At 33.1% G+C, this 20,646-nt stretch overlaps 1 protein-coding gene across 1 annotated transcript in view; it reads right to left on the reverse strand.

Annotated features, from left to right (window-relative positions):
• LOC129217479 (iroquois-class homeodomain protein IRX-6-like) overlaps positions 1-16,392 on the reverse strand; it is a 53,402-nt gene extending 37,010 nt beyond the window's left edge. Inside the window, exon 1 of the mRNA XM_054851786.1 lies at positions 16,348-16,392. Within this exon, the coding sequence (XP_054707761.1) occupies positions 16,348-16,392 (45 nt within the window). The remainder of the gene's footprint in view (positions 1-16,347) is intronic.
• Between the last annotated feature and the right edge of the window lie 4,254 nt (positions 16,393-20,646).

Here is a 20,646-nt window from a genome sequence, read left to right on the forward strand (position 1 = left end):
CTTACCGATATGGAAGACTGCCCCCTGATCGAGGGTATAAGTAATAAATCGAACGCTTGACAAGCCCATACAGTGTTCAGTCTCTTCAAATCACCATTCACATCTGCAGATTACCATGCCTATCTTAATCCTCACATGGTAGACTGATGGCGTTCAAACTTAGGATTCGATTTAGATAAGGAGTTTTAAAAACGTGTACCGGTATTTTTGGAACGTATCCTTCCCTGGTTGGAATGACAGAAATGTTTTTATGATGTATGAAACAGAGAATACTTCCTGTTCGTGTTTATGTAAAGCGTTTTCGTAAACAATAACATGTTTTCAAGGCATGCATTTTTTATTAATCTTAATTTCTTCAGAAGAAAGCATGTGTAGTTCCGGAATTGATGCTAAAGTTGTATAACCCTGCATTTTGAACACTTTTTCTCACGGCTAATGCTCAAAACAGTAGAGATATGTGAAGGGCCCGAATATGAATTTCCATATCCAATGAAATTTCAATTTAACAATTCAGCGGTTTTTATTAATCTTGATATATATACCCAGACCCAGGAAGATACTTAGAATATTTTTCAAGGCGTAAAAATACTCCTTGCCTTTTTTTGGGGGGGGGGGGAGGAAATTTTTCAAAAAAGAGATCATAATGGTGATCAATTCGCACATCCAGTTCAATATCGCCATGAATGCAAAGTTTATTTTTTGATTTTATGGCGGTATTGAAGCGCTAACATGAATGCTAGGTTGAATTTTAAAGGACCAACTATGCAAATACGCTATAATATTCAACTTAATCATTTGTGGTTGTATTTCAAATCAAAGTATTACATGTTAGCGCGGCAATACCAGTATAAAATCAAAACTAAAAGTTTGCATTTATGTCAGTATTGAATTGGTGTAGGAATTCCAGAAAAACATCGACTTTCTAAGGATGAAATGGAAGATCACGGATTTGTTCTGTTTTGAGTTTTAATGTTTAAAATGTTTGATATTTTGTGTCGAAAAAAATAACATCCAATGCTCAAAACATTCAAATGTAATAATTCATTAAATTCCAATTGCATTTTTTCCGTGACAGTTTTTAAGCGTAAAAATACCCTTAATTAAACTTTTGGGGATTAAATTTTCCATTTTCATTGCTTGAAATGCGCTTTTGGTGCGTTAAAAATGTCTTGGTACATACCTTATACACCGTACAGAGGCAACTCAAGAACAGAACTTTTCCTAAAAGAAAAACTGAACACTTATAAATCAACAAGTATGAAAATTTACCTTTACAAACTATTCAAAAATACCTCATCAACTGTAAATCGGTCAGCACACATTACATGTGAGACGAAAACTAGTAAAGTAGTTTACACGAGTTTCGTAAAATATTTCGGATTTTATTCCTACTCTTTAGGGAAACAATTTGCTATCTAATCAGAACTGCTCTGAATTTCCCGAATTGCGTATGATTTTGGTTGGTTCAAAGTTCTAAGGGTATAAAAATGTGAGAAAAATCAAAATTTTAATAAGCGTAACGGTGAAACATAAACAATGGCAGTTCATGGACGAAAAGGTTAAGCACAGGCCAAGGATGAAAACTGAAACCGATTGACATGTGTTTTCTCTTCCTTTTCATACGTTCACATTTTTGAAAGCACAGGATACGGTCAAATTTAGTTTTTTATTTTAAGCTGTTTTGAAATTGCTGTAAAAGCATTTATTTTTGCGAGGATTAGCTTTCGCGAAAATGAAGATATTGGTGATTTTGCGAGTGGAACATTTCGCGAATTTTTATGTGAACTGAACTGAAAGTAGGTTGTAGATGCAAAGTTGTAATAATTCGCAAAGCTAACATTTTCGCGTTTACGATGAGTTCAAGAATATCGCGAAAATAAAAGCGTCGCCAAAGTAAGTGCTTTTATTTTACTTTATCAAGAGACGTTTAGTTTTTCTGCCATTTAAGTATGTCGACACTACTGCTACCCGAGTTCTTCCTTCTGAAGAGGGAGTTGGGGGGATTATATATATAACTACCGTACTGGGAGTGGAAATATAGCTTAAAAAACCAAAGGTTCTGGTTTTATATCCCCTTTACTGAGACTTCGGTTCATTATGATCCATTTTCTGCGTGATTTTGCTAAGAATTCTATTGCTTTGAAATACCTTTTTTAGAGCAAAACAATGCATGAAATAAATTTTTGTAAGTTTTATCCAAGCCTTACTATTATAAATAATTTATTCGGTGCATGAAAGGTCTAAAAATAATTTCCATCGTGGCTGTTTTGCGCAATTTCTTACTCTACAAGTTCTTCTGTATTCAGCTCTTTCCTCAACTTTAGTTATACTTTTGATTTTTCGATTGAGAAGTTATGAAGTAGTTCACATAGCCGAAGAGGTTATGCTTAGAAAGAGTTTAATATAAAGCCTAGCAATTTTCAGTATAAGTAAAAAGATGTTTCTATAATATGCAACACGAATATGCAGCTTTTTTTTTTAATTGTAAGATTATTTTTTTAATTTCTGCTAAGGGGTACTTGTATTTATTATTAAACCTGAAATATTGGAATAAAACTGTATCGGGATAGCAATTATTAATTAGTTGGAATAAGTTGCGTTTGCTTTTGATACAGTAGTTAGGATTAAATTTTCTTTGAATGGGTTTATAATGGATTAAACCATTTTTTGTACGATAAAATTACTACTATTAATTTCTTTTATGAAAGAAAATTAAGAAACAAAACAACTTTTTCTTGCCATTAACAATACGCTATCGACACAACACTAATCTCAAACATGTAAAAGTTATAACAGGCACGGCCTCTGGCAAATGTCATGGTGGATCGAAAGCAGCTCTGTGTTTGGTCATAATTTGGAAGCCATTTCATGTTTGACCACTGAAATGGAATAAACTCTTTTTGAATGAAACTGTTATTTTCTTATGATTTTAAATGGGAAGTTTTTTTTTTGGTATACTAAAGATTTTTCTGAAATTTTATGGTAAAAGGTACAGACATCGATGTTGTCAGTACTTTTTTCCATAAAATTACATTTTACTGTTCAATTTTACGGTTAAAAAAACAAGAGCACTGTGGCTAGTTGCATGGTAAAAGAGCACTGTACAAGCAATGAGATTCGAGCCAACCTTCTCAAGGCACGTAGTACTGCACTCTAACCCCTATACCGAATAGAACTCGATGTGAGCACACGGGAAAAACGAATTTTATGTATTGCACCTTCTGTCCCTCCGCGCTGCAGTCTTTTCCTTTTATCTGGCACAATTTTCTGTAAAATTTTCTATGAGCTGTTACCATTCCAGTTTACAGTAATAATCTTTACCTTAAAATTTTCCCAAGTTTTAAAGTGCATCTATCAACTTTTTAAAGTTTTTTTTGGTGGGATAAATAATAATCCACTTTCAGTTCACTTGGGATTGTGATGGATTTTTGTTTTTTCATTTAACACTTTTTGAACATTACCTCCTCAACTTATGCGCACACCAGTTGTGCAGCGAAGGGGGGGGGGTTGGAGGTAAAAACACCCCACCAGAGACATTGGCTTTAACATAAATGCGTATTCTAATGCAGTAGTTATGCATATGAAAAAACTGTTTTGATCAACAAAAAAAAAGCTCCAGAAAGTATTTTTGATCAAGAAACCCCCTCCAGAATGTATTTTGAATTAAAAAAAAAACTCCTCCGGATGGTATTTGTTATCAAAAAACCCCTCTGCAAGGTATTTTTGATCAAAAAACCCTCTACAAGGTATTTTTGATCAAAAAACCCTTCCAGAAGATTTTTCTGGTTGCGCTAGTGGCGAACACGATATATGCTTGCACGCATATCTTATAGCCGGCATTTGTTATAATAACAGCTCAGTATAATTAGGCAAGAAAATCTTCACACACAACACACGCGCACACACTTTAAATGCAGAATTAAGAAGACAAGACCTTCATCAAAGCGGAGGGTAGATAACAATGATTAATAACGATGATGATGGCATTGATATATCTCTTTGTGTCTATGCGTGTTTAATTTACAATTAAGAAAATTAGCACATGAACCGGTTTCAAGAAATGTCTTTTAGTTAACTGTTCTTTGCGCTTTGCCATATCAGTTATTTGAATACTATTTAGATTTATTCTAACAGATAAAAATTCTCTAACAACAGGCCCAAACCGTTACTGTGTTACCTAGTTTATACGTTAATTAACTTTAATTTCAGTCGAATTCAGATTTATAATGTCTAATTTACGTGAAGAATATTGATTGTGCTGAAGCATTATCAACTTCCTTGAAATAAATGTTGCAGTTGAAACCAAGTTGAATTATCTTCAAGCAAAACACTAAAAAAAATTTACCACGATGCTATTATATAAAATACATTAGCATTTAAATTAGGATTTGTAACTGTGCAAAACATGGATGAGAAGCAGAGGGTTCAAATAGCTTGGTAACTATTGGCTAGTTGAAAGGGCCTACGGCTGGAAGTCATTGGATTGATTTACGACGTTAATTTGAAATCAATGTTTCCGATCGTAATTACTGGCAGTATAATTTATAGTTAGCTTCTTCGTGTAGAAGCATTGATAAATATCAAAGGAAATCAGCTTGTTTACAAAAATTAAGGAGAATCATTTGAAATGAAGCAAATGTTTTAATTGTTTATACAGTGTAACATCATAGCATTTGAAAGAAAAAGGTTTTTATCCACTTTTTGATGGAATACTTTTTTTATGATGCGTTTAATTATTTTTTAAACATAAATGTTAATTTTGACTAATTTTGATTTCATCAAAACTTATTTTTAAAAATTTGTTTCCGTTTAAAATCGTCATTTTATTTAAACTTACGTTTTTGTTTTATTGGAAGACGGAACGTTTTTCGATTGTGTGAATTTTATTGCTGTTTAAATCCACTAATGACGTTTTATTGCATTGTCTTATACTATTTGGGTATCCTTGAGGAGGAGCGGGGTGGTGCATGGTACAGACCGTGCTTATGAACATTTTTGTGGAATTTTAAGGGGGTTTCTAGCTTTTTTGTGAATTATCTAGTTTTTTAGGGCACTCAGGAACACTTAAGGGGGGGGGGAGGAGGCACCAGAGAGAAGCACCCTTGTAAATTCCACGTTCTGCAATGCATCAAAATACTGAACGTTTTTGAAATTTAGACAACTGTTGAAGGTTTTAACTGTTAAAGCACATTTTTGAACACTATTTTGAGCCTCTGACAGACATTAAACTTCAAACTTAAAAAAATAATTGTACTGTTTTCTTTTTTTTCTCTTCATCTCTTTTTTCGTAAAATTGTTTGAAGTGAAAAAACAGTCAAAAAATATATATGTATTTTTTTAAAAGGAATACATGCACAGAAATACGCGAGAAATGATTTATTACTTATTATTATTACAACAATGAAGGGGAGGTTAGTAGTAGAGTTTATTAATTGTTAGACTTTCTAATTTTGAATCTGGTGTTGTTTTGAAAGTATAATGCATATGTAAATAAAAATATAATATGCTTGTATTGTTTATTGATCATGAATTTCCTCTCCAATTCAGAACTTGTTTAAAAAAAAATACTGCTGATTTATTTATTTATTTATTTTATTTACGTTTGCTGAAAATGCGATTAACACTCTAATAAGATCCTGTGTCAAAGACTTGCTGCTGCTATAAACGGCTAGACGCATTTTGCTTTTCAACTAACCCATTAAAAGTTTAATTACATTCAAGTCACATGTTTCAATAATCTGCTCCGCACTAGTTTAAAATGCCATTGGATAGTCAAGAAAATGCCCTAATTCTATTTTTTGCTGCTTAATGATGTTTCGTTTATATAATGAGTTTTCCTCTCTCTAAGGAATGATTATACGGCGACGTGTATCATCTTGTCAGTTAATTCTATTTTACGGTTCTCGTAACTTCATTCATACTAATTAAATAGGAGAAATGAATTTATTCATTAATAATTCAATATATTACTCATTAAAGTTATCGGCTTTAACTAATAGTTAACAACATGCAATTTTAACGCCTGTTTGATCTCACCGAAAAAATCTTTTTTTTTCTTCTTCTTCTCAACTTTTTTATTGAAATTATGTGGCCAGACTTTTTCTTATTTTTGTTTAGTTTCTGCGACATTTCTTCCCCCAATGGTTCATTTGCTTTTTGAAGAAAATAAGAAAAACAAGTTTACAATTTAAATATTAATAAGCAGTGGCGTACCCAGGGGGTGGGCTGATAGGGCTACAGCCCCCCCTGAAATTTTCAAAATTAATTATAAAAATTATAATAAAGAACAAGTTTTTTTTTATGATGTATTTTTGAAATCTTGCATTCGTATTGATATCAGAAAAGCGATACATGAACTTTTCTTAGCTACAGTTCATAAGTATCCCTCCCCAGCTCAAAGACTTTCGAGCTCAGCCCCTCCCGAACTGATTTGTCTGCGTACGCCGCTGTTAATAAGAATTTCACGTATGAAAAAAAATTCCATGTTATTAGATTTATCACTCGTTACACAAAAACACCATGGAATCCTAAAATGTTAATTAGTGTTTCATTGCGCTGGTATTCATGAAGAACATTGATTTTACCTTCAAAATATAATTGAATTTTAAAAGCTTGCATAAATATTGTTTAAATAATAATTTTAGGCTCAGTAAGAAACGCGTCGTTCGAGATGCCTCCGTTATTGAGCAAAAACAAATGTTTAAATATTGTTTCCTGTGGCATCCCGAAACTGAAATATTTGGGAGGGAAAAAAATTCGCAAATTGCCAAATAAAATTCAGTGTTTTACTGAATGATAAGCATGTACACATATCATTTATGAATAACATCTTATCAGAAAGAACATTAAAAAATAATTTTAAAAATTAAAATTTCCGAGTAAGAAAATTTTTTGGGAGTGACCCCCCCCCCCCCCCCCGCCCCATCGGGGCCTGATTGCTTCTGGAAATCTTCAAAATTTAATTGCATTCCATAAAACTAGAGTCCGTGTTCTCCGCAAAGTTCGTGTAATGGAACAAGAGTCTGAACTCTTTGGAGTCCGGAAATTGATACGTCTGTTACCGTGGATTCCCCTTAGAATCCAGAATGCCAAAATTTAAAATTTGGGATAACCGGTACAAATAGTAGAAAACTTTTTGGCGCAAAAAATGGTACTAGAAGCTACAGTAGTTGCTGCAATATAACTTGATTTTGAAAGAAAAATCAATGACAGATTATATAGGATATGAACTTAACACGCGTTTTACTTGAAATTTAGAAAATCCCATTAGCATCCCTTTGCTTCTCACTGCCACAAATGATGATGTTACAACTGTGGAATGTATGCTTAAATATAACTGAACAAGTGTTTTTAAAGTTTGTCATCCACGATAATGAATGAAAGGTAAATAAACTAGGACCTTTAGATGTCAATATTTGTACCCAAAATTTGTACACATTTTGGATGCTTCGTTCGATTAATCTAAAATATTCTAAGACTGATGCCATCTTCTTTCTTTTTTTTTTTTGTTTTTGTTTTGTATCGATTCGTTTTATGAAAGATCATTCAACTGTTTGCTATCAAAGTAAAGTAGATCTTATCGTAGCAAATGCAAGCCACAAATTTACGCACGCAGGATTTAAAAAAAAAAAAAAAAGAAATTTAAACATATGCACAATAATCACAACAAAGATAACGACTTCTTGTTGAATCAGAAAGCAGTGATCTCTGTTCACACCCCTCTCAGACATCCTTTGGACTGCCTTGAAATTCAGATAATGACACCCATTCATGAATAGAACTCACATTTAGGTAAGGCATTTGCTTTTGCCATCTACATATTTACAGCAAAGCGCCCGAGGTATACCGAGTGGATTTCGTTTGCGCAACTCCACGAACAAGAATCTATCAAATAGGAATACGTGAAAGGTGTAGCCCAAAATTCATTACTTGCTGGTACTCTGACTTAAACCCGTTTCTAGTCTCTGTTAAAGGATGAAAAATCACGAAATATTTTAGGAGCCTTTATTTTTCTATCAAAGCAATTCCACGAAGAGAAATTACAATTTGAGGAGTTTCAATCAAAACAACTGAGGAAACAAGAGTCAGTATTACAGGGCAAAAGGCTTATTATACTAGACGTTGTATTCATATTTGAGAGGCCAGTCGGTTTGGTCTCTGCCTGTTTTCCTAAATTCAATTTAAATGCATGGGTGCCCACCTAGGGGGTCATGGTGCAGACTGCGCCATTGAAATTTGGGGGGGGGGGCTTTGAGGGGTATTTTCTTATCTTTAAGGGGGGCTCTTGCTTTTGGGGGTCTTCGCGATACTTAGGGGGGGTGCGCCCTTGCCCTTAGAGGGGTAGGCACTCCTGTTAAATGGACGATTAAGTTTTAATAAACGCATCAATTGCTGCACAAAATACTCTACAAAGACTCTCCAAACTCTACATAATACTATACTATATACTATACTCTACAAATATGTTAAATCCTTGTTTTCACTACATGAAGTTTCTGAAGAACATGGAAGCTTTTATTTGATCAAATTTTGAAGATTTCCAGATACAGTCCGTTACTGAGCTAAAACGTAGTATTTCAATGTTATTTCTGAAAATCTTAAAATGTCAATTGATTTATATAGAAGTTGAACCGATATTCTTCATAAAGTTCATGCAACAAAGCAAGGTTCTAACGTACAGGCTTTCCTCATTTAACACAGCACTTGTACTACACGCATTCTATATTATATACTGAACAAAATTCACGATTATTACTACACGGTCTCGATAATACTCTGTATAGAAGTTGAATTCAAAATTACATACTTTTGATTTTGTGCGATTTTTAAAAAATGAATATTATTTTTGTTTCAATTTACTGTTAAATAAAAAGAGAGAAAAAAAAACAGAAAATAATATTAAGCAAAATTTGGCAACCGATAAATTAAAAAAAAAGAAACAGAATTCTATTTATTTTACTTTTTTATTGCTGTTGCTCAGACAAACTTCATTGCTGAAGAAATTATCTGATTTCCCTTTTGATTAGTATGCATTTTGTTCTTTATGAATGAAGTATAGTTTTTTCTCTTGGTTTTATTTATTGATCAATTTACTTATTTTTTCAATATTTTATTTCATTTATTTTTTTTCCATGGAAGTCAATACTAGTTTGATTTGTACGTTTCATTAGAACGGATTTTCTGCTATCATGAAATTTTATACCTTAAGACTTGATTTCGATATTACACGATACACATTGTCATGATTTGTATTATTTCAAAGTTTCGTGTAACACGGTACATATTTCCCAGATTAATAATAAGTAAATACAAAAATAAATAAAATAATAATTTAAATAAACAAAAAGTCTCTTATAACACGGTTTCGATTCATCGCGGTACTAATTAACCCTAATTAACCTTGTTATACGAGGCATACCTGTATTTGGAGTCTTTGCATGGTGTTTTGTGCAAAATTGATACGTTTGACAAAAAAAAAAAAAAAAAAAAAAAAGCGCAAATGTAGAGTTTTAAGGAGTATGGAAATTTAAAGCCTTCACAAATTATTTCGTGTTATGTGTTATACATATACTAACATATATTATCAGAGATCTTGATACATTTTATTACATGTTGCCTAGGCTAGTAAAAATTTAAACGAAATATTTTACTTTCTTTGCTTTCGAATGCTACTTCACTGTACTTTTATTATGTAAAAGAAATAACTGCCTTAAATGATTTTCAATCTGTTTTTGAGCTTAAATTATTTTGTAACGAGCCATTTAAACACATGTTTATGGGATGCGAAAAAACATCTCACGAAAAGAAAGCTGTAAATGCTAATACAACTAATTAAAGTTGAAATACAAGAGAACTAATACCAGTAAAATAAACTAACTGACTATTTAACTTTCATAAGAACGTATGGAAAACTTTTTCTCCTAACGTTTTCGAAAACTTGTTTAGTTTCTGATTTTATTATCATTTTGTAAAAAATGCGAACTGAAGTAAACTACAATGCAGTAAATAAAGGCATACTATGTGGATTTTTTTTAAAAACTGAATCAAAATTATTTGTGTTTCAGAAATAAGAATAATTAGGGCACGTTTTCAAAATTGCTACGCATATATTGTATTAGAAATGATTTTGAAAGGGGATGAGATTATTTATTTTACTTTGAAGTCAACACTAGCTGCTGCAACATAATTGATTTTCTTCAGCCTTTCATACCATCATAAACGTTTAGTGAATTTACTTTTTGACTTCCGAATATAAATTGTACTAGTGAACCGGCTAAGTATTTCGTTCCCTGGCGCCAATTGTGGCTCATCTCAAAGAAACTGCCTTGGAAAAAATCAATGTTTTTAAAGTTATACAGCAGTCTCTCACAGTTTCAGATCGTAACAATCCAGACCGATAACTGGATTTTTTTTTAAATAAAAAATCGGATTTTAAAATAAAAACTCTGTAAAACTCATTTGATTATCCCGCATTGCGTAAATTGCATGTATTTTATACTTTGGCGCTCCACATTTTGGCAAAATTGGCGTCATTGATGATTTGTCGATCGGGATTTTTATTAGTCCAGTTTTTTTTTTTCAAGTTTTCTGTACTAATTTTAATTATAATATGTGCATAATTTTACGTTGTGTTCAAAAATATTACGTGTTTAAATTACTGATTGATTTTGCAGCCTAAATTTTTTGTGAATAAGTTTGAGAATTTTGCATCTAAATTTTAAATATGTGCACTATTAATTGTAAATTGAATAAATATTTTTGTGCTTAAGAAGTAAACCAAAAAATACAACGTCAAATAGTAGCACAAATTGCAGATTACTGCAGACGTGTGTTTCGGCGTTACACGGAGCGCCTTTTTCAATGCAAAAGAAAAGATTTTATGGAAGAAAATAAATCCGACAGAAGTCAAAAATGGTAGCTTTTATTGGGTATCTTTTCATCCGTAAGCTCATTTCTTTTGCATTGAAAAAGGCGTTCCTTGTAACGCCGAAACACGTGCCTGAAGTACTCTGAAATTTGTGCTATTTTACGTTATTATTTCTTAATTTACTATTGATTGTATCGTTTTAAGCCTTCACGCACCAATCATATAAACTAATTTTATTTCAGTCTTAAGGCAAGAAATAACTTTGAACTTTGAATTTGAGTCAATAATAATCATTATGATTTTCTAAATTTTTCAGATACGTCAATATTGTCACAAGTGAACGGCTTTAGTTGAAGAATTATATTTAAATCTGAACTCAACACATTCAAAAGTCAGAGAATTATTAAACTAGTTTGTGGGCACAGTTCCGTGTTTAACTGTGTTAGTTGCATAAGTTCGCTTATTGCCTACTAACAAGGTCTCAAGCATTTTCCAATAAGTACTTCAAAAGTTTCACGAACTTACAACTGCAATATAAATTTGCTTTATGAATAAAATGCAAATAAAACGCTAACTAAAAATCTGCTCAAGTAGCTTCTTTAGAATGTTTAATAGAATACGGAGAGACTTCTTTGTTGGAAATAGAATATGCGGGAAATACAATGCTAGTTTCAAAAAATTAAAATAAATTTAATGATAGTATAATTAACAATAAGTAAACAACAGCTTACATCTACTAAATAGTAACTGATTACAGACACGTGTTTCGGGGTTTCAAGCAACCTCTTTTTTAAGGTAAGGAAGTGTAAACTTTTCGATTTAATGATCACTTTTCCTCCAAAAGCTCTTCTTTTTTTCATTGAAAAAAGGGGTTTCTTGAAATCGCGAAACACGTGTCTGAAATTAGATGCTAATTTGTGTTTTATCAGTGTTGCACAAAGGTATTTATTCGTTTAGTACTTGTATAATTGTTTTTTAATACACTTACAACTTTTACACTTTTAGGACTTATATTCTCTCTTAAAAATAGTAGTGTCTTTAAAGTTTCTCATCGAAATCAGATCCGTATTTTGATGTTAGAGCCATATATACAGGTTGATATAAGCAAAAAGCATGATTATTCATAAGTTGGTGACAATTGTGCTCCAATGGAACAGCTTCAACCTGAAACAATTCTACTATGAAATATTCTTGAATCATCTTTCTGGTTTAAAAACTTTTGTATTTTCTAGCAGAATTGAGTCTTAACTTTTAAAGGATATTTGTAGAATTAAACGGATTTATAGTTCTGGGAGGGGGAGGGGTTACATAGAGTTGTCATCAATTATTATCATTATTCTACATGAGATGATTCAAAAACCAATCTGATATGATTTAAATACATCACAAAGTGAATCAAATTTCAATACTAGTAGTTTATAAGTGGGCTATAAATAATATTTGGATTTTGGTAATTACTTAGTCTTTTAAGAAATCGATTTCCAGAGAATTTTATACTATTACCTTTTCCAATTGCCCAAACTCCATTTTGGTGACACATGTATCGAGACCTTCCCAATCTACTTTAATCATGGATAAAAGGGTAGTTTTTAGCCCCGAAACACGTGTTTGCGATATTTCTGCAATTTACTACCAACAATGTATCCGTACAAGAGTAACCGTTTCCTTCATTATAATTTTTTGGAAAATCTATTTAATGAAAATTCATTAAGTATAAAAATATATGAGCCGGAAACACTTTCTGAAGCAAGAACAGCCCAGTTACAACATCCAGAGACTGAAGCTTCGCCCGTGTTATGGACTTTTCAGCCATTACCTAGGTACGGACAAATAACCTCATATATCAGCTAAGTATATGTCTTTACACTGATAGCTAAAAATATTCTGGCGCATCAACGAGACTCATGAACCCCAAATCACGCCTATTGTAAAAACCAAGCGATTTTATTTATTATTATTATTATTATTATTATTTTTATTTATTTTTTTTAACACTCATTCATGAATTCAGTTGCGTTGGAAAAATCCAAATATTCGTTTAAAAGACAAGTTAATTGAGGCAGTGAGAAGCAAAGAAACGTAAGTGATTGACATTTTGAAGTTTTGAGCGAAACACGTGTAAAGTTCAAACAGTACATAGGTTTTCGTTAAAAAGTTCTCCTAATCATGCTGCATCACCTACCAGGGCTACTAATACCATCTTCCTGCCCCAATACATACAGGAGTTTCTCCTATTATTTGTACTATTGAATTTTTGCACTTACACCCCTTTGCTTCTAATTGATTCAACTAATAGAAGTATAACTTTACATTAAAATAGAAATAGCTACATCGAAACAAAAATTTGTTTTTCTTCAATAAAAGGAAATTACATTATTACGTCTCTAATGAAATAGTAATGTAATTTCATTTGTAGGTTTGCAAATGTGTGCGTTACTTGCAATTATTTACAATGCCTTTTTATTAAAATGTACGGTGGGGGGAAATTATGCTTTTAAATGCAAGCAAGAGTGAAAAATGTTGATTCCAAATTAGTTCAGTCGGTATTTGAAAGCCATCTAGGAGAACCATTCCGCCCTGCCTGACCCCTTTCAAGCTTAAGGGGTCGAGCAGGGAGTAGACCCCCCCCCCCCTAAATCTGATGAGTTGATCACGTTGACACTATATCTGTCTAAACTGCGTAGTAACGATGAGATAAACTCTGATCTTTTTTTCAATTTTAAGCTTATTAAGCCGTAAAAAGTACAGTTATAAAGCTATTTTAATTTATAGATTTATTTATTTATTTATTTAATCAGCTTTATTAGCAAGAAGGGATTAAGAGAAACAGTCGATAGCATCTTGTATTTTGACACATTCGAACAACACTAATTTGGCAAGATTTTTGCTCGAATTAGTATTGCATTATCTAATTTAAATAATCCTTGTTATGTGAGCACAGTAATTGCTCCTCAAACTGCTTTTTAAGAAAACATGCATTTAAATTTTATCACCTTAAAGACAAATTTATAAATTTTTGTAATTCAGTATGAGTGGTACTTTATTTATTTATTTATTTTAATGTTTAAAAAACTAATTCGAATATCAAACACACTGTCGGAATGGAACAAAGGTCTTCGAATTTTATCAATTATATTCTTTAAAAATGTGTCACGAAGTTTATTTCGTGAATTTTATTTAAATGAGAAGAATTATGGAGAAATTCTTATATTCTAAATTGCTTTACATGACAATAGTTTTTTTTTTACTCAGGAAATATTAGGTAAAAACAGAAATTTTAAACTTTTGTTCACGGTTTTATGCCACTTGTCCTGTCATGTGAGTAAAAATTAATGAACTTTCGAACAGTCACGATTGTTTTGAAATTATTTTAAGCTAGTCACAAACATTTTCAAAGTGCATAGAGCTAATATGAATGAACTATTTGAGTTTTGATTATCCATGTTTTAGCGAGAAAAAAGTCCCAAATGTGGAAATTCTGTCCCTATACTGTTCGCAGACATACTTCCCAATACCCAAGTTGACGGTTCAAGAAACCTCCATTTAAGAAATAATTTCAATTCCTACATACAATAACCTGAAGTATGGAAGCTAACCACTAGCGTAGCCAGAAATACCTTCTGGAGGGTTTTTTTTTTTTTTTGATCAAACATACCTTCTGAAGGGGATTTTATTACTCAAAAATACCTTTTGACAGTGATGTTTCCATAGGGTATACTCCATATACGCCGTATACTCTCAAATTTTTTTTAGAATTATAACGTATACCCTCAAGCTTCAAAAATTTTCATTTCTAATTAAGATTCTATCATTGCATTTTTAAATTTTCCCAAAGCAAAAATAATACATTTACGTTAACCACATTTTCTTGCAAGTAACTTTATTGCTTTATATTTTTTAACACTTAATAAATAAAAGCCTATTGAACGGCTTACGATCGCACATACATATTGTGCATGATGGATTACTGGGAGTATACCCTCAGTAAAATTGATAGGAACATCACTGCCTTCTGAAAGGGTTTCTTGATCAAAGCCCTTTCATATGTATAAACTATTGTATCGGAATTTGCATTTAAGTTAAAAGCAATGCCTCTGGGAGGGGGAGTTCACCCAAAAAAAAAAAAAAACCTTTGCTGCGCCACTGAATCCAACTGGTGTTATGAAACTTACATACACTCGTTTCGGAGCTACGGGGAGCTCCTTCTTCAATGCAATCAGATGCAAGACTGGATGTCATACATTTCCTCTTAGAGGCAATGTCGGTCAAAATTATTGGTAATTCTCGAACAAATGTATGATTTTGAAAGAAAATTAGTTGCATTCTCAAATGTCGAAACTGATCTTCGTCATCTATGTCTGACAACAAAATTGTTTAAAATATCCCCCTTTTTTTTTATAAATGAACAATAGTACAAAACTATAGTTCAAATATTTTGTAACCTATTGTTTTCCCCAGAACGTGGTTCATGTAAATTTTCAAAATACAATGCAGATGTTTTAATGCTCTTTTTTCTATCCACACAGCACGCGAATCCAGGGGAGGGGCTACGGGGCAGCAGCCCCTGGTCCCCCAGAGATAAACGAAAATTTTTGATGGGCTTTTAAATATCTATACACACACACACACACACTAATGAAAGTTTAAAACCCTAATACCAAAGTTCAAATCACCAAGAAGTTTTAGCATCAATAAAATTTTTCATATACCCTCCCCCCTCCCCGTCCGACAAAATACTGAATTCACCAGTCCTATATCATGAATTATTCACATATAAGTTTTCAATTGATGCAATAGTGAAAAATATAGCTCAAATATATCGAAGCCCTTTATTTTCCCCCAGAACACGATTGAACATTTGTACAAAACTTCAATGGAGTAATATTGCAAAATACAGATCAAATATTTTGAAACTCTTCAATTTTCACAAATCATGACTGAGCATTCAAGTAAATTTTCAGCGAAGCAATATTGCAAAATACAGCTCAACTGTTTTTAAGCCCTATATTTTTCTCGGAACTGAATTCTTGCAAATTTTCATTGAAGCATCATTGCAACACATAGTACAGCTGTTTTTTCGCCCTTTATTTTCCTCAGGACGTAATTAACAATTATTCATGAAATTTTTCATAGTATGAAGTTAAAAAGCTGAAAATCTGCACCCAAACAATAACGATAATTATAAACAGTACCGTTGACTTTGGGACAGCAGGGGTTAGATTGTCCCACATAAATCGGGGTAACTAATGAGAAGTAGGATGCAGTTTTTGTAACAGATCGAAGGTTTGAAATGTCCTTGCTGAACTCTGATTTTTCTTTCGCGTAACCTAATTTAAGCTCTTTTTATTGGCATTAGTTACATATGATGTGGCACAATCTCACCCCATGCTGGCATAAAATCACCACATTGGACGGTATTTTAAAAAAGCATTATCATAAGTTTAACTGGAAAAGTAACAATATTTTGCAAAAGAACTTACCTGCGATGTTGAGGTGTAGGTGTAGCCGCATGGAGAGCAGGACATACTATGATGCCACAAATGAATAGTTCGTGGTGCTAGGACAGTGTCCACACCTCAAAACAGAATGTCTTTACTTTTCAATCCTTCTATTTTCTCAATTTAAAAATATTTTACGTAAGAAGCAAGCCAAACATTTGCTTTTACAAGTCCAAACGCTTCCTATAAATCATCTTCAGGATTTGTTTACACGGATATTTTTAATCACTCGGTCAATAATCTGGAGTTTTTTCAACTTCCTCACAGTCAAACAAAACGATGTTCCATCCAAGCTTCACAAATTAAGACATTTCAGCTTGATGAGACAATTTCTTGAAGATGCTGCAATTGAGATTTTTGACTTAGTGTAGAAACCAATTAAAAATGCTACGTTTCTTTTTGATGCACAACCATTATGCACTGTTCATCAATTTAAATGTGCTGCTTGAGAGGAATTCCTTGAAAAACTACGATCCACCAGCAAAGAATGAAGCGACAGTCATATCAAAGCTTTTTCACAAATCGAGAAAACGCAGTGGCGGTGAGTGCGCGATACTTCCCGGCTTCGATATCAAACGATCGTTTCCGCCAATAGTGAATGACAAGCCGAAGAATATTACGTCACAGATGCGGTCCACGAGAAGATTCAGCGCAGGAAGAAAGAGAGCGATGAATCTGCGACCCGTCCCGTCGTACTTCACGCAGACTTTTGAAGAAGGTGGGGTGATCGGCCCACCACAGAGTGCCGGAGTAGAGTTGTTAACATGCGTGCGAGCACAGCGCTGCGAGGGGGAGAAGTAGCAAGAACAAAAAAATCAAAGAGTCCGTGTTTCGGAAAAAGGCGGCGCGTCGCGATGCGCGGTCGCTGCGGTTGGCTCCGCCCTTTTTACGATGCTTGATTGACATCCTCGAAAACTCCGCCCTCAGTTTTGATTCCCCCCATTTGCCTCTCTTGTCACTCTGAATCAAAACTACTGCGAAATATCTTCACACTTCTGTTAATTCATGTTTCTTTTGTGAAAAGTTATCATTTGCCACTGCTAAATTAAATTCCACCGTAATCCCCCCACCACCACCAAGTTCTGAAAATGCGCACCTTGCAATAAATAATAGATTTCTTTTTAACTTAGTTCAATATCGTACATTTTTGCATCTCATAAGTAGATACTTCTGAATTCACTGAAGTTAAATCGAAGAAAAGTAAATTAGGAATCAAGCGTGTAGAACGAAAAGGGGTGCTTAAGCAATAAAACTCACAAGTCGGAAAATATAAGAATTTCAAGCAGTTTTCACGAAACTGTACATAAACGCATTATGCCCAACAAAAAATAATAATACAGTCATACCTCGATAACTCGAAGATTATAACTCGACTATTCCTTTATTTCAAAGATTTCATCGGGTCCCAAACTCTTGAGACTGTTGTGGAAACTTCCCATAACTCGAACTACCAATCAAGGACGCCCATATACTGGGCAAGTGGGGGCTGAAGAACTTAGAAATTAGAACTTCCTTGCTTTTAGAACTTTTTCTTTGCAAAAATGGTAAAAACATATATTCTCCAGCCGTTAATGAATATGCTATTAAAAAGGTCCAACTTTAATATCTCTATTCTGTACTGAAATCGGTTTGCATGGGGAAAATATTCTGCTAAAACCATGGGGGAAATATCTGAGCCCCCCATCCCTTTAAAATTTTGCAGATGAGCGCCCATGCTACCAATAACTCGAACGTTTTAGCCGGTTCATTGACTTCGAGTTATCGGGAGTTGGCAGTAATAAAAATAATAATAGTAATACAGACTAAATATTTTTCGATACAAAAATATGCATAAAGTATTTTTCTGCTTCTTTTTAGCAATGTTAATAAAAATTTACATTCCTAATAAGAATAACAAGTGCGGAAAAGAAAAATTATGCGCTGAACATACTCGTATAATAAAAATTTATATAAAGGTGAATTTTTACTTCGCATTTTAATGATACATTAGTAATTACACTTTTATATTTCTGAGCATCCTCAAAATGAGAAATTTAAGTATAATATAAGTATAAGATTTTCAATACAAGAAGTTTAGAAGACATATTACTGATGGATTAGGGTGAAGAACGAAATGTAAATTAGTGGTAGAAAAACCTTTCGATTTTCGAATCCTCATTCACCAAACAAACACACGTGAAACACTATACTCTGAAAGATATGTGTCAAATGGCAACAGCTCGAGACGTGTTTTGCCTCTCTCCAATAGAGTGCATTTTAATATCAGAAAGAAAGAAAAACATTTAACATCATTCGCTGCAATGCAAATGCAATCTTAATTGCTTACATAGCATTGATGAGAGGATGAAACGTATTCAATGTAACACTGGAAAACCGTAGTTATACGGATTCCAATTTTTTTCCCCCCTGGATCAATTAGATGTCATATCGCACCCGGCAATGATAATGACACAACTCAAAAGAACATCATTGTAGAAAATCAAGGTTTTACGCAATAGTAGTTTTAAGCGATTTAGTCTCTAGTTTTACAATTCGAGCAAACGTTTTACTGGTTAGTTTCCGCTGTCTAAATTAATAATATTCTAAAAACTAGAAGAATTTTCTCCTAAACTATGAAATTTTAATAATGTGTCACAATTGATTATATCGTTTTTACACCACGCCGCAACAGTTGTGGGAATTTTGTGACAAGAAAGAACATTAACTCTAGTTTTCAAATCAATAGCTAGTAAGTTTTCCCCAAATTTTCAGTTGTGCTTTCACTTTCTTTGCGGAGAGCGATATGGCAAAAAATATTTAAGAGTGCACTGAAATAAATTGTAATTAATGCATTAAAATTTGCCAAAATCCAAAGCAATGGCATATATGTGTTTCGGTATTACAAAGTACTCCCCCATCCCTCCTCCATTTTTGTCGGGTGTCCTTTCAACCATAATTTTTTTTTTTCATTGAAAAAATTACTTGTAGCCTTGAAACACGTGATTGCAACTTATCAATTCTTATTGCTATTTGTGTATTTTTATCGTTGTTATAATGTTTAATTTTTCTCATAAAGGAAATAATTTTAATATAAAGAGCGTAATTTTCATTATTCAGACTGAAGTGATCTAATAAAGCAAAAACCAACCATTACAGTAGACGCAAATTAATTTCGAACTTTATGTTTGCATTTATTAGCAGATTTAGTTATTATGGTGAAAAACTTCTGTGTTTCTGTATTGAAATAAATTAGAAAATTACTTACCATCTGTGAAGACTTTTCAAGAGGATATCTCACGCACAGCAAAAAGTTTGATACTATCCAAATTTTACGGCTTATCCCTTCTCAAAGACTCATATACAAGCCCACGTGGCTCCATTTTCAATAACATAAAGGTTGCCAATCCTTTAAAAGTTTGGAAGACCACACACCCAGATGAATATGACCGCTTACATAAAGAGACCGTTTCTCCCCGAGGACTCAATCGTGTGCCATCTAACAAAATCCACACAAAAAAGATAGACTTTTTGAGTCAAATTTTAACATTGGGACTAATAAAGCAAAACGCAAAGAATGAAAGGATTATTTCCAGGTTTTCGAAAACCCGTCGGCACCAGATAGAGAATTTCCCAAAACAAGTGAATCCACCAAGGAATCGGCACGTATTCAGCAACTTCACCCCAAAGCAATGAACTTTCCAATCATGTTATGGCTCTTCTGTCTCCCAATCCTGACGGATTTACTTCGGACACCACCACTGAGCGAACAAATCTATCTTGAGCTAAGCTTTTTGCGACGCCTTTACACGCGGTTGTAAAATTTCCTGACTTGTTTGTTGCCGGAAGGTAAAAGAGCCCGCTATAGATCTTTTGACCACAAGGTGGCTCGTGGCTTTTTTCTCGGAAAATGGTCGAAGATCTCTTTTGTAAGATAATTTCTGCCACACAAAGAGAATGTTTTGCCTGAGGATCAACACCTTTGCTTTGTGTTTACCTCCAAGAAAACAGCTATGAAAGAATCGAGAGCCCGGCTATTGATTTCGAAAACATATCTGCTGAAATGTTTTAGGAAAGAAAGAGTTGTAAATAGTAGTTCTGGGACGTTAACTGCACTTATGAAAGACTTGACAGTGTTGTAATAAATCTTCTTAAAAAATGCCGTTGGCTTGAAACGTGATGTGCATTTCTAACCTGTTTTCCAATACGTAAAAAAATATCTTTTTAATTTCAAAATAATTTATTTACCAAACAATGTGAAAGAAATGATTTTTAAACTATGGTACTTGCTGCGAAATCCAATTT

This window comes from Uloborus diversus, chromosome 2, assembly GCF_026930045.1.
Source record: "Uloborus diversus isolate 005 chromosome 2, Udiv.v.3.1, whole genome shotgun sequence".
Taxonomy (NCBI): domain Eukaryota; kingdom Metazoa; phylum Arthropoda; class Arachnida; order Araneae; family Uloboridae; genus Uloborus; species Uloborus diversus.